This window comes from Macaca thibetana, chromosome 19 (genome assembly GCF_024542745.1).
Source record: "Macaca thibetana thibetana isolate TM-01 chromosome 19, ASM2454274v1, whole genome shotgun sequence".
Taxonomy (NCBI): domain Eukaryota; kingdom Metazoa; phylum Chordata; class Mammalia; order Primates; family Cercopithecidae; genus Macaca; species Macaca thibetana.
This window is the reverse complement of record NC_065596.1, coordinates 48,910,612-48,934,345: the sequence shown is the minus strand read 5'-3', so window position 1 is coordinate 48,934,345 and position 23,734 is coordinate 48,910,612. Positions and strand designations below refer to the sequence as shown.

At 53.5% G+C, this 23,734-nt stretch overlaps 2 protein-coding genes across 2 annotated transcripts in view; both read right to left on the bottom strand.

Annotated features, from left to right (window-relative positions):
- The window catches only part of PEPD (peptidase D), an 873,572-nt gene that overhangs the window by 20,857 nt on the left and 828,981 nt on the right, over positions 1 to 23,734 (bottom strand). Inside the window, exons 11-12 of the mRNA XM_050768467.1 lie at positions 5,339 to 5,407; positions 3,431 to 3,508 (exon numbers count right to left, since the gene is read on the bottom strand). Of these exons, the coding sequence (XP_050624424.1) occupies positions 3,431 to 3,508; positions 5,339 to 5,407 (147 nt within the window). The remainder of the gene's footprint in view (positions 1 to 3,430; positions 3,509 to 5,338; positions 5,408 to 23,734) is intronic.
- SLC7A10 (solute carrier family 7 member 10) overlaps positions 1 to 23,734 on the bottom strand; it is a 315,424-nt gene that overhangs the window by 200,472 nt on the left and 91,218 nt on the right. The window lies entirely within an intron of this gene.

Genomic DNA, 23,734 nt, shown 5'->3' with positions numbered 1-23,734 from the left:
CAAGCTCTGCCTGTGGCTCGAACCTCCAGCCTGTGCTGCAGAACCAGCTGCTGGAAGTGGGCATCAGGGCCTGGCCTGCCCAGCTCAGTGAGGACACCGGGGCTGCCGCTCTCACCCGAAGAGGGCCCACGCTGTGCTAGGTGGCCACTGCGAGACAGGGAGGCAGGGGCTTGCCCCGTGATCACTGCCACGCAGCACGGCCTCGGTCAGCTCCCTGTGTGTGTATCCATGTGCGTGAGTGCTGGGGGAGTGCTCGTATCTGGGACTGTGGAGAGAGGATTGGAAAAGGCTGGTCTCCCCTTAGTACCCCCAACCCTTCTCCAGTACAGCTGTATAATCTGGCTGCCCTGGACCGGCTCTGATTCCCTGCAAAATCCCATTCCTAGAAGCTAAAATCTCTCTGGGGTATCTTCACCCAGTCAAAGGACTAAAACCCACAGCAGGCCATTGCAGCAGGTGCGCTGCTCTGGGAGGCGCTCGGCTTCAGGGGGAATTCTATGCTGGGCTCATGCTTTAGTTTCATACCTTAGGATGAAGTATCGTGGCTTTTATGTTGGGATAACACAGTGATTTATTATTTACCGAACGCAGTAGGCGCTTGGCAGATCAATTTCAATACAACAATGGATTATAAATGCCGCCAGCAATCTGGCAGTAGCAGTAATCAACAAAACATGTTGTTCTAAATGCTGCATAATAAATTGACTACAATAAACTCATAATTATTCTACTGGCTACATTTCAAAGTCGGCACTAGAAAAATCAAATCACCAATTTGGACTTGGCATTAACATCCTCGGATCACTCCTGCCTTTACAGCTGCAGCCGGGAGATGCAGGTGCCATGTGCTGTCCCAGAGGGCCGAGGCCACAGCGTCTGGGATTAGCCTCTCACAGGGTGAGGACCCTCTCTGGGGCAGATAAAGAGGGTCATAAAGGAGCAGCCACTTCCTCTGGGGTGTGCTGAGCCCACAGAGGAGAAAAGCTCATGGCCACGTGGCTCTGGCACAGGGCTCTCCAGCCACCCAGAAGTGCCTCCTGGACTGTGAACCCACTGGTGTGGCTGGGTGCCTGCCTCTGCCCTGAGACTGGGTTCCCATGTCCTGTCCTCCTGGCCCAGCCAGAATGGGCTACAGGGTTAAAGAGCGTCAGAAAAGGTTTCAGGGCTGGGCACCGTGGCTCACATCTGTAATCCCTACACTTTTGGGAGGCCGAGGCAAGAGGATCACTTAAGCCCAGGAATTCCAGACCAGCCTGAGCAACATGGTGAGACCCTGTCTTTTTAATATTAAAAATAAAAAAATTCACTGGGCATGGTGGCTTGCACCTGTAGTCTCAGCTACTTGGGAGGCTGAGGTGGGAGGATCACTTGAGCTCAGGAGTTCGAGGCTGCAATGAGCTATGACTGTGCCACCCGCACTCTAGCCTGGGAGACAGAGCAACACTGTGTCTTAAAAAGAAAAGTTTCAGGAGGAGGGCAGGTGGTCTCTGGAGCCACTGGTGGATCCACGGTATGGGGGCAGGGCTGCCACCCTCTCCTGCTCTAGTCCCCTGCTGAGCCAAGTCTGAGTTTCCCAATTCCTTCCCTAAGTGCCTCTGGCCTCAACTGGGCCTGGTGCCCTCCTTGTGTCCGAGTTCCTTGGCCCACACATGGGGTGAGGTGCCTACATTGCAGGATCAGGGTGAGGAGCGGGTGAAAAAATCCACAGAGACACACAGGGAGGGCCCGGTCACCTTGGGGCCCCAGGCTACGTGTAGGAGGAGAGCTGAGCTCTGCTTTGACCCTCCCAGCCCCGAGCATGGTGGATGCCCAGCCCCACCGTTTGTGGGGCTCACTGTGGTGCCAGACTGAACCAGGATCCATGGAGCCAGTGCTGTCAGGCAGGCCAGGGAGTCCACTGAGACCCAGCGCGCAGTGGGCAGCAGTTCCACCGGCCTGCCTCCGTTTGCCCCCTCAACCTGCCGTGTTCCTAACACAGCCCTACTGCTGCAGCATGTGCTGGCCCCACCCAAGGGTGAGCTGGGCTCCTGTCAGCGTAGCCCGAGCTGGAACAGCTCATCAGCTACGGACCTGGGTGAGCAGGGAGCCCGGGCAGTCTCAGTGGACCATATGCCCAAGGGCAGGGAGGACCCTGAGACTCAGTGTGTTCCCGCAAATACTCGGCCCTGACAGCTCAACGCTCGGTGGCTCTCTGGGCAGCTGGTTGTCTGTCCGTAGGTCTGGGCATGTATGTTCCTGTCCTTCAGTGGGCATGTCTGGGGATTCTTGGGGATGGGCTCCCACCACTACCTGCCGTAGGGCGAGGCGGGATCCAGGCCCGTGAGCAGCTATCGCAGGAACTCCTGCTGAAGGAGCTGGCACATTGGGATGGCTCCTTGATGGGGAGGCGGAAGCAGCCCAGCCAGGCACGACACAGGCCTGAGAGGACACGCCACGCTGCTGGGGGGCAGAGGGCTCTGTGGGAAGCTTGTTCAGGTGCATCCGCCATAGAAGGAAGGGCACCAAAGAACCGGGAGGGACAAGGCACCTCCTCTGCTGGTCAGTGACTACGGTGAAATGTGGGGAGGCCAAGACAGGGCTTGCGTGGGACCAGGACCAGGGCCAAGACAGAGCCACGGTCCCAGCATTGGGGCAGCTCTCAGGAGCTCTGCATTGCCTAGGCTGGCCCTGGTTGACATCTGGACATGCAGGGGACAGGCAAAGAACATGGAGGGACTGAGCAGGGGCCAGGCTACAGGTACTCACATACCCCTTCCCCGCCCTGGGGCAGCCCAGCTGCTCTGTCCTGAACACTGAGGGGCTGTGGGTAGGACTGCAAGTCCTCCAGTGAGACAAGAGCCTACCCGAGGGGCGGAGGCCACAGGGCCTGCCCACATCTCTGTCATGGCTTCTGTGAAGAGCTGTGAGCACAGCAAATCGTGCTCAGGAAAGCCCTGCACACAGCCGCAGGTCAGTACCGCCGACTTGCTGAATGCAGTGCCGCATAGGCAATGGGCTCCCGCGGCAGGAGGATGGCAGGTTTCAGAGCGTGGGAGGCTCCCTGGGGTCCTCCCAGCTCCAGACCAAGACATAAAGATGTGAGCATGATGCCCCCTAAATGGAGAGGACAGCCTGGGCAGAGGCTGGGGATGGTTCAGGCACCCTCAGAGAGCCCACAATCCCAGGGCCCACAGGAAACCATCGGTGGGGGGCCCCCTCTCCTGCACCCTCTCTCTCAGTGCTCCTTGGGGTGGTGCAGGCTTTTGGCCCTGGAGAAGGCACCACGCAGCCCGATGGCCTTGGCAGAGAAATCTGGGCCAAGAAGCCCAGGGACTTGCTGTGGTTAGCCCTCTCAGGACAGGGACCCAGAGGCTTCTGGTCCATCTTGAAGCTGAGTCCAACCTTGGCCTGGCTGTTCACACACAGAGCCAGGGCCAGTGGCCCTACTTACCACATGTCCCCATTCTCGATCGTTCGGTCATTGGGGGCCCCAGCATGTCCGTAGTGAAGCACGGCTGAGTTCTCACCACTGCAAAGAGCCAGGGGAGGGTGATCAAAGCCCATCCTTATGCAGCAGGCTCTGGAAGAGGGGATGGATGCCCAATCCCCTGCCCATGGGCAGCACTGTCCCTACCTCCAGCAGGGGCCCAGGCGTGGTTGGACCAGGTCCACAGCCAGAGGGGAGGCTGGGGGACATGGTGGCCCTGTCACCCCACAGCCACATGGCTGGCAACCAGCCTCAGTCTGTGGCAGAGCCTCCCGGCTGAAAGCGTGGTTAGGCAGCTGCCCTCTGGGCTGGGATGTGGGCACCACGTGGAGCACACGTAAAGCTTAGCAATGGGCTGGGTGTGGTGGCTCACACCTGTCATCCCGGTACTTTGGGAGGTCAAGACGGGTGGATCATTTGAGCCCACGAGTTCGAGACCAGCCTGGGCAACATGGCGAAACCCCACCTCTACAGAAAATGCAAAAAAATTAGCCGGGTGTGGTGGCTCACACCTGTAATCCCAGCTACTCAGGAGGCTGAGCTAGGAGGATCACCTGAGCCTGGGAAGTGGAGGCTGCAGTGAGCTATGATCATGCCACCGCACTCCAGCCTGGGCAAAAGAGGGAGACCCTGTCTTTAAATTTAAAAAAGAGCAAAAAGGGAGAAACAGCAGTTCCTGGGCCTGAAGAAGGGCCCTACGGACGCCCTCCTTTCCTGGTAGCCAAAGGAGAGAGGGCCTGTGGAAAGGGCCCCGGCTGTCCTGGAGCCGCCCTGGCATCCTGACCGGGCTGCAGAGACAGGAAACCAAGAGGCTCCTCGCTCCTCTGCCCGAGGTGGCTTCCCTAATGAGCGATGCCTTTAAGAAAAAAAGGACTTAAGTCTGTCCAAAGTGGGGGAAAAAAATCCCACCTGGGTGTAATATTTATGGCCCTGCTCAGAAGCCTCGGGAATCATAAAAGTAGAAATAATGATTTTCTCTCCATCCACCGGAGGAGAACATTTCCAAGGACTGAGATGTTCACATGTATTATTCATGTGCCAGGGACGTGCACACTGGCAGAGCTGCCCGGCTCCATCCTGGCGGAGCAGGGGCCAGACTCGAGGGGCAGAGCCCGGGCAGAGAGCAGCGAGATTGGCTGGGAGAGCCCAGGAGACGAGGGGGCCACGCCCACAGCCAGGATGTATGTGGGGGCAGACACACCCAAAGGGACACACGCTGCTGTGCATGGCCCGGACAGCATGGCAGTGATCCCGTATCATGGTCATTTCTACCATGTGTGTGCCTCCAAGCACACCCAGCCATGTGTTGATGGCACACACCCAAGCACACACACCCACACAGAGCCCTGCCCCTCGCCACCATGTGCCATGAGCAGGCACACCAACAGTGACATGCACACCCACATATAGCAGCACTGGGCCCCATGCAGCCACACCCACACACGGACACACTGCCACCGCTTTCTGCACTGACCCTGCCACACGCCACCCCTGCTGCACACAGAAGCTGCCCAGCCTGGGCTCACAGCCCGGTCCCCACACGCTCTGTGTGTGCCTGTGTGGAGGAGTGGCCTTCCTGTGCTTAGCTGCTGTGCTGACCAGCTGGGGACAGGAGGGAGGGGATGCCAAGCAGCCTCTCTGCAATGGGCAAGCCATGCTCCCTCCTTCACCCAGTGCCAGGTCCTGCAGGCAGAGGTCACCTCAGCTCCTGGAGTCTTGGGAGCGAGGAGCGACTTCCAAGCTTGGGCCAGGCACTGGTGTGGGCGTGTGAGTGAGCAAGTGTGGCTGAGCTGGGGGATGGTGGAGCCCCCCACTAACTGCCCTACCTCCTCCCACTGGTCACCCCCAGGGGAGCCAGGGTGCCCCACTTACCTGCCGCAGATGCAGGTGTAGGAGCTGTGGCGCATGCCGCCCCGGGAGTAGCAGTAGTGCTCGAAGAGGCTGCAGGGGGAGAGATGCGTTAGGGTGGGGGCATCAGAGCAGGTACACCCCACTTCACAAGCCCCATGAACCCCAAGGGAAGGCCCTTGGCCCATGTGCTCCCCTGCTGTGGCCCCAAAATGGTCCAAACTCTCAGTATGAGTCTGTGAGGCTTACAGCCTGGGGGTCAGTCACAGGCTGCAGAATCTCAGAGGCCAGTGTGGAGAGACAGGGAAGCTGGGGGCCCAGCAGGGCGCAGCCATCTGCCAGAGGAGCTCGCCAGCCTCCCCTGCCATGGCGAGTGGCTTCCCAGGCACATCAGGACAGATGGGACTTCTGGAGCCTGGGCCCTGGGGGAAGCCGGGCTGGGCCAGAGGCCACACATTTCTGCAGAGTTGGAGGAAGTGATTCACTATGACTCTGTGCCCAGTGGCCACCACCCACCCTGCCAGGAGGGGCTGGATGCACGGCCTGTGCTCACCCGGGGAGAGGGCACAGGAGCTGTGGGCAGAAGGGGTGAGGGACAGGCCTCCTGCAGGTGGGGCAGAGCAGGGTGGTCCTCAGCGATGTGGGAGAGGCAAGGCCTGGGGCACACATCCTGCTTCTCCCTCCTTGGAACAAGCCACATGCTCGCTGGGCCCCCTCCACAAGCTCCCACCCTGAGCAGGTGGGGCCACAGCCAAGCCTGGAGAGAAAGACAAGCCCCAGCCCCCAGGCTGAGCCCAGAGCCAGCATCGGGGAGGCCTCTAGGACGGCGGATGGTAGCGCAGTCGCTGCATGGGTCTTTGAGCTCCAAGGGACTGAGTCATTCTGCCCTGGTCTTCCTCTGCAGAACCCAGCTGGTGAGGGGTGTGGTGGTGGGGAGCTGCCCTCACCCCCTCCCTGAGGCCTCGGCAATAGCTTTCCTGCCAGACCACAGCTGGTCCACCTGCCACCAGGTGAGGTAGGCCCAGGTGGCCCCCACCTGCCCACCCCCAACCAGGGCAGTTACTGCGGCCGCCCGAGGGCACGCCACGTGGCGGTCCTGCCCTGCACGTTCCAGGCCTGCCTTAGAGAACGTCCATACAGGGGAGTTTCGTCTTCTAGGCACTGTCAACACAAATTACGTATAATTGTCATGATTGGGTATTAAGCAGTTGTTATGCAGGAATGGCTGTGGTAGATTCAATCGGCTTTCAAACTTGCCTTCCAAACCTCACAGGATAATTGGGTATCTGTGAGTGAAATATTTCCTGAAAATAAAGGATTTCAGGAACTGCCAGGGAGGCAAGGAAGCCCCATACTCCCCTCCTCAGCCGCCCCCAGCCCCCAGAATTGGTGGTGCAAGCGCTCAGGAGGCCGCTTCCACCTCCTGGGAGTCTCAGCGCTGAGTTTCGCCACAGTCCAGGCACGTTCCTACCAAGGCGGGCAAGGCCAGCGCCCCATGTGGCAAGCCCTGTGTGTCAGGCCAGAGAGGCGGCCTCAGAAGCCACTGCACACCTCTGTGGCACCCTCCTAGACAGCCCAAGAAGAGGCCTGACCGACGCCGTCGAACAGGGGTGCTCCCTTGGCTTTGGGAGATGTGGTCCTGCACCGACAGAAGTGAAGCTCGGGGGTCACATGGTCATTCTCGATGTGATGGGGACAGAGGGCCTCTGTGGGACAAGTGACCTGCAGACAACCACGGGCTGCACTGGGACTGGCTGGCTTCAGAAAAGACAGGCAGAGGGACAGAGACGCCACCTGCATGTACAGAGGAACTCACATATTCTACAACAAAGGAGAGGCAGGCCGGGCGCAGTGGCTCCCACTTGTCATCCCAGCACTTTGGGAGGCCAAGGTTGGAGGACTGCTTGAGGCCGGGAGTTCAAGACCAGCCTGGGCAACACAGTGAGACCCCATCTCTTAAAAAATCAATCAATCAATCAATACAATAAAAAAAATCAGAAAGGGGAGGCAGTGAGGAAACTTGGCTCTCTCGCCTGCAGCAAGCTTCCCCCTGCATAACCCACTCAGTGGAGACAACTGTCTCTGAATGCCTTTGCTGCTTTTTAAGAAAAAAATAGTACTTTCACGAAGGCACAGCTCACAGAAGCACCAAACTAAAGAAAGGCTGACCCAGTTTTCACCTGCGAAGTGCGGCCTGACATTGGTCACCTTTGCCAGCCACGTTGACAACTCCACACACTATTCCACAGGAAGGAGCTGGAAAGAGGAGGAGCACCACGTGCTGGATATTCACGCCAGCCTGTAAGAGGCTGAAATGCTTCACACTGGACTTCAGCCCTGAATTTTGTTTTAAATGACCTTTTCTGACGCAACTTGAGGACACACTGGTGCTTTGGTGGCAATAACTGGTGGGCAAAACGAGCCCATGTTTTCTGAAGATTTTGGGCTTGGGGTGTGGACGCACAAGGGCACCCAAGTTCTGGGCAGATGTGGCGGCACAGAGGCCTGTGGATACGTGTAAGCCCGTCACAGTTTTAATCTTCAAGGGGTGCGCACTGAAGGGTGGACGCTCCAAACCGCGGCCCATGCTTGATGCAGAGGCAACGTGCAGCCCCCGCACATTTGGGCCAGAGCTCTGGGCCAGAGCTTGGCGAGTGGTGCTGGGTTGACCAGGAGCAAGCGTGGGCTATGAGGACAGGCTGACAGCCTGTTCCACGGATGGCCGACATGCCATGGCAGCGGCAGCATCACAACTCCTCCAAGTGCGAGGCAGGAGGGGTCCAGCCAACTCATCCCTGGAGCAGGCTAGCTACTACCCACCCAAAATAATTAACACCCGGAACAGGCTCTCCAGCAGAGGGCAGCAGCCAGCAAGACAGGCAGGAGTGCCACCGCCCCTCTGCAACCATCTCCGCAGGCTCCGTCCATAAATTTGCGACTCACATGTGCAGCCCATGCAGCCCGGGTCCAGCTGGGTCTAACAGCCCCTGCTCCCTCCTGCTCACCTGGAAGGCGATGGGGTGGTGCACATACCCCAGCTAGGCTCAAGCCCAGCGTACACCTCCTCCCCAGCAGCAGGAAGCGGCTTCCTGATTGGCTGAGAGGAGGCCGTGGTCTGCCTAAGTCCCAGCAACGACATCCTGGCTGCCATGTGGGCCCCGTTGTTTTTCCTTATGTGGCCATTCCTCTAACACCTTCGTCTATAAATTTCTCCCAGGCAAGACTCGGGTAGAAGAGGCTTGTATCCAGGCGGAAGTGAGAGAGGCCTTAAGCAACCAGGGGGAATCTAGGTGAGTGGTGAATAATGAGGTGGATGGAGTTACTGCAGTGTCAGGGGGGCAGGTACATCTGTCAGTGCCAGGAGATGACAAATGGGGCAGGAGCAGCAAGTTCCCAGACCCAGATCTGCAGGAATGGGGTCCCCAGAGACCGTGTCACTAGGCTTCCCGCTGGGACCCACAAATCCAGCCCGTGGAGCACTCCCGGGCACACGGCCCAGCTCCTGCCCTCAGAAGTTTATCACCTAACATGAAGACGGACCACAGTCCTATAAAAATGCTGCAGCTGCCCAGACAGCGGTGGAAGGGCTGCCTGGCAGCAAGTGTCGACCAAGCTATGTGCCTCCAGCACGGGTGGGGTGGTGCCGAAGAGGTCAGTGAGGCGGTGTAAGGGGCGGCCCAGGCCACATCATTCCCTTTCCCCAGCTGGGCCTCAATGGATCTCAGGTACTCAAGAGGTGGAGAGAGGAGGCTGGGCCGGGAACAGGAGCTTGGGAGCAAAAATAGGCAGAGCTAGTGAAACCCCCGCAGTTGGGCAGAGGGCTTAGGAAAGCAGGTAGTCGGGACATGGGGTTACAAACCTGAGGTGGCGAGAGTGTGTTCCGCACCCCAGTCCCTGTGCTGGGCTCCCTGCTCTGGGCCCCACATACCCCGCCTTCTGGGACTCAACACTAACCTCAAGGGCAAATCTTGGCTCTGCCGCTGGCCAGCTGAATGGCCTCTCCGTGCCTCAGTTTCCTCATCTGTAAAATGGGGATGATACTGGTGCCTCCCTCCCAGGGCTGCTATGTCAGTCAAATGATTTAACATACATGGAGTATACAGAATAGTGCTTGGCACCCAAGGAGCTCTGTGTACAGTGACCTAGCCATCGCAGTCACTATTCGGAGGACTGGAGGGAGCCTGAAGAATGGGGATCCCTCCTCAGGCAGCAGGAGAGGAGGTCGTGGGCATCCTGTGCCAGGCTTTGAGAAGCAGCCTCTTGACTATTCCTTTAAAACCAAAGAGAATCTGCATAGGTCCACGGCCCGGACACCCACTCCCGCACCCTCCAGGCAGCCAAGTTCTCTACAGAAGTCCTTCTCGGGCCCACACACTCCCAGCGTCTCCAGAATGTTCACCAGCGAAAACGCGGAGGTGTGTCCTCTGCACCAGCTACCGGGACACGTGCACACAGACAGGCTTCTGGCTGGACAGAGGGCGCCTGTGCCCACCATCCCTTCACGGTTGCCCCTCACCCTCACAGAGCTGACCCAGGGTCCCCACCTTCCCGGGGTGGGCCTGGGACGTGTAAGAGGGAGAGAGCCACAGAGGGTGAGAAGTACCTCCTGATGTTTGGGGCCAAGCAGTTATGCTGTGTCTAGCTGTCTCAGCACTAAGTTGCTTATAATTCACATTCATTTATTTTAGATAACTGCTGCGATATTTTCTGGGTATACATGACCATAATTGTGTAATTAACGTGATACACCAGTTACTAAAGGAAAATCCTTTTCGGAATAAGGGCCATGCAGTCCTGCAAGGAACGCCCTGAGACACCTGGGGCCGAGCAGAGGGTGTCTTACGGTCCCCAAAGTGGGAGCAGCCACTATGGAGGACTTGGAGGCAAAACCGGATGTTTCTACCGGTGGAGCCCTGGCATACTCCTTTTGCATGCAACTAGAAGCACGTGCTACATTCTTCTTGAATTCCCATGGAAGGAGGGGAGCTGCTCCACACCGTTCTTCTGCGGTGACCAAGTGGGTCATCAGAAGGTATAGGCGAAGGCGCCCAAGCCCTACCCTTGGAATCGCTGCCTGGGTGGTACCAGCGACCTATCCAAGGCTCTGCCCCAACTCCCAGGTGGGTCCCGGCTCCTTTAGCACTGTTCCCTGTGGGTCTCCCAAAGAGCAGGCACTGGGACTTGGCAGTGAACTGGGGGGCTGTCCCATGCCTCCCCTTCCCCAGGCCCCAGCGTGAGGACAAACAGAGAGAAAGCTAGGAATGAACACCCGCTGAGGCTCCAAGTGCCTGAAATGAGCAAGAGGCATTCACGTGAAGTGTTACCAAGAAGGGACTGACCTGAAGCCTCGGACTAAAGGCAGAAATGCATGATTAACAAAACTGGTGCTAGCTGGTCAGCATCACCGTGTAGCCGGCACCAACACGGCAGCGTCAGACCCGGGCTGTCTGCAGCAGATGCGGTGCTCGGCTTCGGCAGCTTGCTCTGCTGCCCGGAGCTCCTCACTCCCTCCTCTCGCTGCTCCCACCCCTGTCCTGGTCTACAGACAGAGACGGTTTGACCTGGGGCAACACCCTCCTACCAGGACTTCCAGAAGGCCAGCCGGCATGGTCACAGGGTATATGGGGCCAGGCGTCTTGGGCTTGTATGGACCATCTCCACGTGGCCAATCAGGTGAAGTCACACTCCTAGAGCCCCACTGCCGCCCAGGTCACTCTCCCTGACTACTCAGCTCCTGCCAAGGGGGACCCACAAGGCACTGCATTGTGGGGAGGGGTGGGCAGACTGATCCAATCCAGGCCCTGCTGCCCACTCAGTCTGATGCTTGAGGCAGGTTGTGTAGCTGCTCCAGTAAGAAAAACTGAACAGTCAACTGCAGCATTTAGCATGACAACCCTTTTGGGGCTCAGGGATTTTCCCACTGCACAGAGGAAGATGCTGCAGCTCAGAACAATGACGGGTTGGGGTCAGAAACCCACTGAATCCGTGTTCAGGCTTCGAGTCCATGCAGGGTCTCCGACTGCAAAGCATATGGTCTTGACCCGGATGCCTCTGAAACCTCAAGTCTGTCAGTAGGTGGGGGCCGGAACAGTGCTGACCTCAGGGCTTGCTGTGAAGGCTGAAGAAGATGCTGGGAAAAACTTCAATTCCATAAACACTGGCAGTGGGTGATGCCATGACTAACGCCTTCCGGGGCCCTGACCTCGCACCCATGCACGAGGCCTGAACTGAGCAGAAACAGGTCCGCAAGGACAACTGGCCCACCAAGTCCTGGGCGAAGGCACCCCAGGCCAGCTGGTGGAAAGCAGGAGCTGGGGTCTGGGGGAGGCCTGGGATACTGAGGCCCCGCCCAGAAGGGGGGGATCCGCCAATCACAGGCAAGGGCAGCGGCCAAGACGGCAGCGGTCACAGCAGGAGGAAGAGACACGACAGACAGGAGCATCTCACCCTCTCTCTAAGAGCTGCCTTATCAAGGCACGAGATAATTAGCATTTTAATTGGATAATTGGGAATTCTAAATTGCCTATCTTGTATTAAGCATAACTGAGGACATAACATGACATTCAATTAACAAATCTTCCCCTTTATTTTCAACGTGCTTGATTAGGTTGAGTTTCTGAGTTCCTCGGATCAGTTACTGGATAAAACATTCTATCTCCTTCTCCGTCCCCAAAGCTCTGGCTCGTCAGACTGTAACATACTTATGTTTTATATGTACGTGGAGAAGTCTTAGAAATCCTCTGCACAAAGAAAAAAAGCCCTGATCATGTTAACACCCAGAGATCATCTCTAGCCAACATTTTGTTGAACATCCTTCCAGGCATTTTTTTAAACGTATAAACACAGATTAATATTTAGTAATTATTTAAAAAATAACTAGCTGTGGCTGGGCTCGGTGGCTCACGCCTGTAATCCCAACACTTTGGGAGGCCGAGGTGGGTGAATCACCCGAGGTCAGGAGTTCAAGACCAGCCTGACCAACATGATAAAACCCCGTCTCTACTAAAAACACAAAAATTAGCCAGGCATGGTGGCGGGTGCCTTAATCCCAGCTATGTGGGAGGCTGAGACAGGAGAATTGCTTGAACTTGGGAGGCGGAGGATGTAGTGAGCCGAGATCGCGCCAGTGTGCTTCAGCCTGGGTAACAAAGCCAGACTCTGTCTTGAAATAAATAAATAAATAAATAAGCAAGCTGTAATTAAAAAAAAAAAAACAACAAAAAAAACTCACCTTTTTACGGAAGTAAGATGTACCTACAGAAAAGAACCCAAATCCTACAGACACAGCACAATGGCCCGGCACAACCTGCACACGCCTGCGTACCTGGCCATACACCTGGTCAGTCTCTCTTCCCCAGGGGTAGCCTAACTCCTATCACCATAGATTAGTTTGCCTACTTTTGAACTTCATGTAAACGGAGTCAAACAATATGGTCTCTTTTGTGTTGGCTGCTTCCGCTGCTCATGTTTGTGGAGCCGTCTAGGTGGGCAGCAGTCCCTGGTTGGTTCTCACTGCTGGCCTGTGTTCTGCTGCGGGGGTGAGCCCCCGTGTGTTTCTCCATCCTTCTGTGGGTGAGCATTCGGGTTGTTTCCAGATCGTAGCTATTATGGGTGGTGTAGTCATGAATGTTCTTGTACAGTCTTTTGGGGCCCACGTATGCATCTCTGGTTGAGCAAACAGCCAGGAGTAGAAATGCTGTATCACAGGGTTTTGGGGGGGTCAGCTTTATAGACAAAGTCCAACAGGTTTTCTGAGTAGTTGTATGTACGTGGTCATTGTCCTGAAACTTCCTCCCCTCCATACCTGTGAATGGGACCCAAACTGGGCTGAAACAAGTCTGCAGGGACAAACAGCCTCACCCGGTCCAGCGCAGGGGCTAGGCTGACCCACTGAAGATTCTTGTTAAACAACATTTTCCTTATCCACAGGTACATGTATGTACTTTTTATTCTTGTTTTTCATTTTTATTTTTAGAGAAAGGGTATCACTCTGTCGCTTAGGTTGGAGTGCAGTGGTGCAATCATAGCTCACTGCAGGCTCAAAGTCCTGGGCTCAAGTGATTCTCCCCCTTCAGTCTCCTGAGTAGCTGGGACTACAGGCATGCACCACCATGCCCAGCTAAATTTTTTTAAGTTTTGTGGAGATGGGGGTCTCACTATGTTGCCCAGGCTGGTCTGGAACTCCTGGGCTCAAGCAATCCTCCCACCTCGGCCTCCCAAAGCTCTGGTATTACAGGTGTGGGCCACTGTGCCTGGCCTATTTTTATTTTTAATGCCGTCACTATGTCCAGAATCTGACCACTTTTCTCCACCACCACTGCTCCCACCCTGGTGCAGGCCATGGTTCTCTCTCCCTCGGGGATGGCGACGGTGGCTGGGGACGGTGAATGGTGATGGTGGTCTGGCTGGCCGCCCTGCTTCAGCCCTTGTCCCCTGCAGAGTGTGTTCCACAAACAGATCTTTCCACAGCTTAAGTAGAATCACAGGACTCCTCTGCTCACACCAACCGTGACTTCCCATCGGCAGCCCACCTCCCCCTTACTCCCCTGTCATGTCTTGTCTTCTTAGTCGAACTCCTCGCTGCTCCTGGAGCTGCCAGGCAAGTTCCCACCAGGCCACTGGATCAGTTTTTTCTCTCTGTCTGGAGTGTCCACCCCAGACAGCCATAGCATGCTCTCTCCCGCTTCAGGTCTCTCCTCCCCTTCACAGGGAGGCATCCTGAGTCCCTGGATAAAGGTAGCTCCCTCCCCTGCAACCCTCACCACCATCTGACATGTTTATCTAGCTATCCCTATCTAGCATCAATCAATCCATCCATCAATCCATCAATCATCTGTCTACATCTACCTACTTATCATCCATCTACCCATCTGTCCATCTATCCATCACTCTGTATCTATCTACCTACCTACCTATAATCCATCTACCCATCCATCCATCACTCTATCATCTACCTACCTATCATCCATCTATCCATCATCTATCTACTTACCTATCATCCATTTACTCATCCATCCATCACTCTATATCTATCTATCTACCTAACTGCAATCCAACTACCCATCCATCCATCGCTCTATCATCTATCTACCTACCTGCCTATCATCCATCTACCCATCCGTCCATCCATCCATCACTCTATCATCTATCTACCTACCTATCATCCACCTACCCATCCATCCACCCACCCATCCATCCATCCATCCATCCATCTCTCTATCAACCATCCATCTACCCATCTGTCCATCCATCCATCACTCTATCATCTATCTACCTACCTACCTATCATCCATCTACCCATCCATCCACCCATCCATCCATCCATCCCTCTATCTACCATCCATCTACCCATCTATCCATTCTTCTATCAATCATCTATTTCTGTCAATCTACTTATCATCCATCCCTCCCTCCCTCCCTCCCTCTATCCATCCATCCATCCATCCTTCTGTATCTATCTATCTATCTATCCATCTATCTAGCTAGCTATCCATCCATCCATCCCTCTATATCTATCCACCCATCCATCTATTCCTCTATCAATCATCTATTTCTGTATCTATCCATTTATCATTCTATCTACTCATCCATCACTCTATCAATCATCTATTTCTATATCTACCACCTACCTATCAACTATCCATCCAGCTATCATCCTATCTATCTATCCATCCATCCATCCATCCATCCATCCATCCATCCATCCATCCATCATGAAGGTGATGAGCATCTATTTCTGTATCTACCTACCTACTTACCTACTTATCATCCATCCATCCACCCATCTATCCATTGATCTCTAGCCTCCCATTAGGCTTGAGCTTTATCTTTTTGTTCACTGTAGTTTCCCTCAGAGACCGGAATAGTGCTTGGCACATCACAAGTCTTTGGTATACCTCTGTTGAGTGACTGAATAAGTAAACGGCTGTATGAGCAGCACCACAGCCTCTAATTTACTTAACCAACTTCCTACTGTTAGAGATGGAGGCTGCTTCTGCCTCTCTGTATGATGGCCACCCATGGCCTTATGCCTCTTCACTGTCTTCGGGCTAAATTCCTACAAGGGAGATTATTGAGCAAATGCACATTTCCAATTCTCAGGGCATGTTCTGCAAAAAGGACCCCTGAACACTCAAGGATTTTGGGGTCCTGAGCAGCACACCGCAGGGCCCGTCTGCCCGCAGGACTGGGAATCTGGTGGGTAAAACACTGTTTCACTGATGAACTAACAAATTTTAACATGCTTATATGTCTATTTCCTCATATTTCTTCCTTTCTGAATGACTTGTTCCTTTTTTTAAAAAAAAATGCGAATGTTCATCATTTTCTTATTGATCCTTAAGGGATTTATACAGGAAGAACACAGGCAGTGGATCTGACTATCATTTATGTAACAAGTTTCCCCTTTGCTCCTTAATTTTCTTTATGGCATTTCTGGACAGATAATTTACATTTTTATTGGCTAGATCTGTTACATTTTTTTCTTTATGGCTTCTTCCTTTAAGAAGTCGTTCCCTACCCCTATGATTATATAAACTCTATCATCTTTTGTGGGCTTCTTGTTTGCACATTTACTTAATCAATCAACCTAGAATTTATTGTGATGTAGGTCATGAGGCAGAATGCCATCTGATTATTTTCTTTGCTCTCACTAACTGCCCCTTGTGCGCTGGCTTGGAGCACCATCTTGTTGAAAGAGAAATCCTTTACACAACAAGCGTGGTTGGGGGCTACTCCTGTCACCTGCTCCTGTGCTGGGACTTCCCACTGCCCTCACTGGGGCTTTCAGGGCAAGTCCACCCCCTCCCCAAGCAGCTGGCCCCATTGTGACCCCCTCCAGTGAGTACCTTCTCTACTGATTTTCAGGAAGAAGGGCAGGACATCAGGGGCAGAGCTCGACTGGTGCCTGGGAGGCTGACAACACAGAGCAGGAAGAAACTCAAAGCTCGCAGTGCCTGCCTCGAGGGAAATTCAGAATCTGTTACTCTAGATCTGTGTTTGGCACGTTGAGCAAGCGAGGGAGCTCCGGCTTTGGAAGGCCTGGGAAGAGCTGTGTAAACACAAGCACCATTGGCCAACTGTTCTCTGACTTATTCTGGGATCAACACCTGCTCATGTCTGACCCAATCTCACTAGTCCATGCCGACCGCAGACATAACACCTTTCTTGGCCCTAGAACAAAAACTACCCCTTTTGAAAACGAACAGAAAGCCGGTGTGGTGGTGCATGTGTGGTGGTGTACTCAGGAGGATGAGGCGGGAGGATCGCTGGACCACAGGAGTTTAAGTCCAGCCTGGACGATATAGTGAAACCCTGTATTAGTCCATTTTCAAGCTGCTGATGAAGACATACCTAAGACTGGGTAATTATAAAGAAAAAGAGGTTTAACGGACTCATAGTTCCATGTGGCTTGGGAGGCCTCACAATGATGGTGGAAGGCAAGAAGGAGCAAGTCACATCTTACACGGCGGCAGGGAAGAGAGAAAATGAGAACCAGTGGAAGAGGTTTCCCCTTATAAAACCATCAGATCTCATGAGACCTATTCACTACCATGAGAACGGTATGGGGGGAAGCACCCCCATGATTCAATATCCACACAGCCAAACCATATCAGACCTCAGCTCTTTAAAAAAACAAACAAACAACAACAACAAAAAACCAGGTTACCCTCAGATACATCCAGAGAGGCTCAAACCACATGACTAGGAAACAAAAAGAATTGCCAGAGGCCAGGTGCAGTGGCTCACACCTGTAATCCCAGCACTTTGGGAGGCCGAGGCGGGTGGATCACTTGAGGTCAGGAGTTCAAGACCAGCATGACCAACATAGTGAAACCCTGTCTCTACTCAAAATACAAAAATTAGCCAGGCGTGGTGGTGCACATCTGTAACGCACCACTGCACTCCAGTCTGGGTGACAGAGTGAGATTCAGTCTCAAAACAAACAAACAAACAAACAAAAAGGCTTGCCAGAGTGGCAGATAATCCTAGTTCAACACAACCCAGAGGCCACTGTCCCTCTAAGGAACGCTGGCACCCTGTCTCCATCCTCCCCAGGAAGGTGTGGGGGAAGCAAGCCAGGTATGCAGGGAGCTTTCTGGAGGGGCGAGCAGGGGCAAGGAGGGAAGGGGCTGCCTTTGAGCTCACATTTCCCAAAGCACAATACGAGTCCATCCACGGGATGACATTATGTGGTACTCCACTAGCATATTTCCTTCACGCACTAGGTATTTATTTTAAAGCGTTAACATCTGTTAATGGCAAATTAGATTGGGTTTCATTCATAACGAGGATAAGCCTCTTAAAACATATATTTAAAGGAAAAAAAAAATGAGTCAATTGAAAGAAAACAATTAAGCAGATAATAATAGAGGTGGGACAAGAACTTGACCGAAACTGCCAGGGTGTCCTGTGGAATGACTAACTCTGGGAGATTCCGCCTTAATACTTCTTTGAGGAAAAGCCTGGTTTTTCGTTCTTGGGCAAGGCCTTTGGTTCAGAAGCTCCCCAAGTGCCCACATGGCAGGTGGCGGGATGCAGCCTCAAACTCCTGGGCTCAAGCAATCCTCCTGCCTCAGCCTCCTGAGTAGCTAGGACTACTGGCGTGCACAACCACACCTGGCTAATGTATTTATTTCATTTTAGTTTATATTTGTAGAGACAGGGTCTTACTATGTTGCCCAGGCTGCTCTCGAACTCCTGGCCTCAAGTGATCCTCCCATCTTGGCCTCCCAAAGCCCTGGGATTACAGGTGTGAGCCACTGCGCCCGGCCCAGGTTCAATATTTAGGGAGCACACACTTGGCAGAGGATCTCAGGTCTCATGCCACTGCACTCCAGCCTGGCCAACAGTGGGAGACACCCAGATCCCACCTTGTAGAGTGAGGACAGAATCCTCGAGTTACCCCTTCGAGAAAAAGAAAGTGCTTTACTTTGGATTCCCTCTAGGGCATTTTTCTGTTTTGTGTTGAAAGAGTCCAGCACTACTTTATTTCTAAACATCAAATTCCTTTTTCAGCCTTACAATCTGAAAATACTTCACAAATGTGTCGTTTCAGATCTAACTTTCTCTGGAAAGTGCTGTTTCCTGTCAATGCCTTTCTAAAGCACTGTCGCACCTGGGCCCAGCTCTGGGCAGCCCCTGCAACTCACTCAGTTCATCCTGGGGGTCTAGTACCCAGTTCCCTCCCTACTGCCCTCCGCTGAGGGTTCTGGAGAGGAGAGAAGAAGCAGTCTGTCCACATGGACACAGAGCCACTCTCGGTGCTGTGAGCACAGGACACTGGATACAGGGACCTGGTCACCTGGGAGGCAGCGCCAAGCCAGTGGTCAGTATGCAGCAGGTGACCTCAGTTACCCCATTAGGCTGGAGGGAACCAGGAGGGGCCGGGTCACTGCAGCCCCAGATCCCCAGCACCTGCAGGAAGCGAGGATCACAGACGCCTGTGAAAGGTGTCTCCTCCCTGAGAAGGTTCTTCCAAGCATCAAGGAACCACAAGGCCCAGGACGCAGCGAAATGTGCCATGGAGGGAGGCCCAGACACCATCCGGCAGGGCCAGCCTGGGCGGGCCCTAGGTGGGCAGGGCCCCTCCACCACGTGCGGCTGTGTTTTATGGCAGCGAACCGGCTGTTAAGCGTGAACTGCCAACAACCCCTCTTCTAATGAGCCTTTCCATCCTCACTCACGACTCCAAACGTTATTTTAGTCACACTTGGCTGAAGGAACAACAGGAACGCTATTTATCACTTTGAAAGTCTTTATCTACTTAAGATGATGAATGGGGGTGGCAGTCACGCTGCCCCTACAGAGATCAGCCCTGAAAAGAGGAGTGCCTTGGCCAGGGATGTGCTCCAAGCGTGGCGCTGGGGAGGCGGAGGCTGTCGTGGCTCGTGGCATTTCTAGCACGTTCTGCACCTGTGCCCCATCGGGGACCTCTCGGTGTGGATGTCACCATCCAGGCTCTCAGCACCCTCTCGTGGCACAGAGGTGGGAGGTGGGGGAAGTGGGACAGCCCCAGGCGCCCCCCGTCGGTCCCCAGCTGCAGCAGGATGTCCACTCTGGCTCCACAGAGGATGGGAGGGGAGATTTAAGAACCAACTCACATGTCCTAAACCTTTGCTGCTGACACCCCAGAGACTCAGGGCACATCCCAAAAAATACTCCTCCAACCGGGGGATGCCAGGAATAACTCCTGCGAATTCAACTTTTGGGTAGCTTAAACCTATTTATCAATAGCTAATTAATAAGGTCTTTGGATGACAGGATGATTAAACTGGTTTTGAAATAATCCATTTTTAATTAAAATGCTACCCTCTTTTGGCTTCTGGATATATTCAAAAGGAAGCCTTAACAGATGTCTTGTTTTTAAATATACATTATACAAGGCCAATAATTAGAAGAATTTGTGCTTTTAATTATATCTTAATTATTCTTTGCCTATCGATGCAAAGTTAAATATCCTTTCTTTATGACACTAACACTACTCCCCAAAGCCAGTAGATTGCTAGCAGGAATTCTGTGTGTGAACAGCAGCGACAGTGCCTATAGGTAACCCGTACCCCCGTCCTGGCAGGCGGCAATCTGATCATGGCAAAGCACTGGCTCTGGGTAGCGATCTCCTGGCCCCCACCCTGTAAGAGACATGCTTGAAGACAGAACTGGTCGTTATGTGATGAGGGTCTGGGCCCCTCTCCTGTATAGTCAGGAGCCAGGAAGTTCCTTGACTTTACTCACCACCCTGAACACACTCTGAAGCATCTCACCAGCGCCACCCACTGTAATTTAGAAAATTCGCACAGTGCCGAGGAGGGCTCAGAGGATGCGGAAGAGGGAGTCAAGCCCACGGATGCCGGGCTTCCCGAGGTGCCTCGCTGGGTCCCCACAGGGAGCCCGGGTATCATACACCTGTCCAGCGTACCCCGAGCTCCCTCTTCCAGGACCCACACCAACACCCATCCCAAGCCCACCCACTTCTAGCACCTTCTATCAGACGCCTTCCACACTGACCCTCATCCACCTGCCAGTCTTTAACAGGTCCCCTCCTGGCCCACCTTCCCACCAGGAGGTCATGGCTATAGGGGTCTCAGTGAATCTCGGCAGCTGCTGCCCCTCAGGAGACAGGATGATGTCCACGCTCCACCTCCTGCTCATCACCAGTTACCAGCAAAAACCACCCGCACGCCAGGCATTGATACCCCTCTCCAGGAATCTCCCTGGGTTCCCCAAGGGGCCTCTCCCTCCTCTCAACACCAAAAGCCCTCTGTACGCAAGCCCCTCCCCACACTCCTACACTGCAGAGCTTTCAGCCTGGCACCCTCCCGTTCCCTCCCAGTCTTGAAGGGCACTCCTAGAGGCAGGCCCATGTCACCCACACCCAAGGCTGGTCACAGTGATGAGCACACAGTAGGTCCTCAGTAAACATCTGAAGAAAGGGTAACGGATGGCAAGAATAGCAGGCTTGAACACGCCAACAATCCAAAGAGAACATTCACACGTACATGTACACGTGCATATGCGCACACATCCACAGGCAGCCGAAACCCCGTCTGCCCAGGGGCTGCCCTGAGTGGAGATCTAGCCCTGTGTTCCCTCTGCTTCCTCTTTCTGGGCACGTATCTTAGCCTCCCTGCAGCTAGGCTGGGACCATAGGGCTGACTCTCATTCCAAGAGGAATACGAAGTGACATGTGCTGCTTCCAGGCCATGGCTTTTAAGAGTGGGTGTGAATTCTCCATGTTCTCTCTCTTCCCTCTCAGAGGGGGCAGAGTTGGGCAGTGGAAGCAGCCCTGCAGCCCTGCTGGAGGAGAGCTACTGGGCCAGCCACAGATGGCAGCATGAGCAAGAAATGAGCCTTTACTGTGCCAAGCCACTGAGATCTGGGTTTCTGTTGTTACTGCCCCAAAGGCTACCCTATACTGACTAATACACCCGGGGATTTAGAATACGGCAAAAGTGGAATTTTACATTGGGGGGCAAAGACATTATTCCAAAGACAACAGGTCACTTAGTCATTATGCATGGGCAGAAAAGCTAGAATCCTTGTTTATATATTATTCTTAAATGCAGTTTAGCTCAGTTAACGTATTAAATATAAAAAACGAAACCATGCAGAAACACAGATATCTATTAAACTATACACAGCAGTGTCTGAAATATTTCATAATTATGCAAAAACTATTATTTAAAAGAAAGTCATAAGACTATAGAGATAGAAAAAGCATGCTGATAACTGGATTATATTGAGGTAGCAGCAAAAGCGACTCGCAAAGGCATAAACTATACAGGAAAGGACCAACGTGACAACTGATATTTACAATTTCTGTACATCAAATTGGGAAAAATATTTTCAACACACAGAGCAATAATAAGAGCCCGATTACAAAGCAATAAGTCACACACGAATGTCCCCACTGCAACTGGGCAAGGGACTGACAACCCACAAAGATAAATGCCCAAGAAATACTTACAAGAGAAGCTTAAGCTCGTCAGTAATCAAATAAGCAAAAATAAAGATGGGGTATTACTTTTCCCTAATCAGAATGATACAGGTGAATAACAGAAATAACACAATTAATCTTGAGGCCTGGGTGGGTACACTGGCACTCATGGTTTGGGAGGAGGGGTGTCCTGCACACTGGCTGAGAACACGGCTTCTGGAGAGAGGCCACCTGGCTCCTCTAAGACCCATCTGTCCACTGCGGGGTTTCTACAGTGCAGAGAGGATACTACACTCCTCTCTGCTCCCCCTACGGGATTAAATGAGAACATCCCCGGGAAGCACATGGTATCTGCTCACCAGACACTAACCCAGCCCCAGCCTTGAAGGGAGAACAACTTTTCTAGATGGCACTGGGCTTTGGGCACCAACATTTTCCCAGCAATTCCACTTGCAGGAGTTTACCCCAAGTAGACGGTCAGTTCGACACCCGAGAGACGGCGAGGTAGGGTTGATGGTTGCAATGCCGTTCACACTGGGAATCACCTGGCTTCCGGGGGCAGTCTGGGTAAGTGGATTATGATGCAGCCCCAGTGTGCCCCAGTTCACTGCCAGGAAGACACTTCCGCTGCACAAACTCTGCCCAGTGTGAGCCCAGAAGATCAAAGCCCGTCTGTCTGTGCCCCAGAGAGACCGGAAGCCTGTTTGCTAGAGCAATAAGGTTTTGTGCGCCTCTGCATCAAAGGGTTTTTTTCCTATCTTGTTTATAATGTTCTGTACTGACTGGATTTCCTACTGGCATATGTACCTTTTTATCAGAGTAAAGCTATTTTCATTTTGAAAATACTTTTGGGAAGAAATGAAAGCTACCTGTCAAAGACCTGCTCCCCTTGCCCCAGCCTCGCCCCACTGGCCCCACGGGGCTACTTGTCCTGATGTGTTCTGCCCAGAGCACACAGTGCACACTCCCCAAGCACAGCCGCCACCCAGGACGACACCAGGAAGCTGCCACCAGAGGTCGCAAGTGCACGCCATCTGCCACCCACACAGAGCTCCTTGAAAAACCTTCAGCCTGGCTGGAGGAACCACAGTGTATCTGTTTTGTATACCATTGTTGTGGACAAAGTAAAAAATAAGCAATCCAGCCAGGCGCTGTGGCTTAGCACTTTGGGAGGCTGAGGAAGGAGGATCGCTTGAGCCCAAGAGGTTGAGGCAGTGAGCTGTGATTGCACCACTGCACTCCAGCCTGGGCAACAGAGCAAGATCCTGTGAAGGAAGGGAGAGATGGAGAGAGGAAGGGAGAGAGGAAGGAAGAGAGGGAGGGAGGGAGGAGGGAGGGAGGGAGGGAGGGAGGGAGGGAGGGAGGGAGGGAGGAAGGAAGGAAGGAAGGAAGGAAGGAAGGAAGGAAGGAAGGAAGGAAGGAAGGAAGGAAAAGAAAAGCAATTCAAGCCTAATTCTTCCCTGACTCTATTAGGAAACTCTACCATGGGGTGAGATCACCCAAAGTCTGAATGTCCAGGTCCCCCCTGGAGGCCAGGGCTGGGGGCCCATCTTCATCATCCCAAAACTCATGTGAGAAATTTCCCCAAGAGAAGACAGAAAACTAAGCAAAGATTTCCCCTCTTCATTCCGCCCAAGACAAAGCATCTGAAATTCCACTCTCATGTTTCCTTCATCATCTCCCACTTTCTACTTCTTCTTTTTGCCACAGGGGGAAAAATTCTGCCTGGGAAGGACATCCTTGGAGACACTCCCCTCCCAATTAACTACCCATCTGGTAGCATCTCTGCCTGAAGATGGGTAGCAAATGCTAGTGGAGGGACCACTCTTTTCCTGCTTCCTGGCCTCATCATCAAAATGGGAAGATTAGGCAGGGCGCGGTGGCTCACGCCTGTAATCCCAGCATTTTGGGAGGCCGAGGTGGGTGGATCACCTGAGGTCAGGAGTTCGAGACCAGCCTGGCCAGTATGGCGAAACCCCATCTCT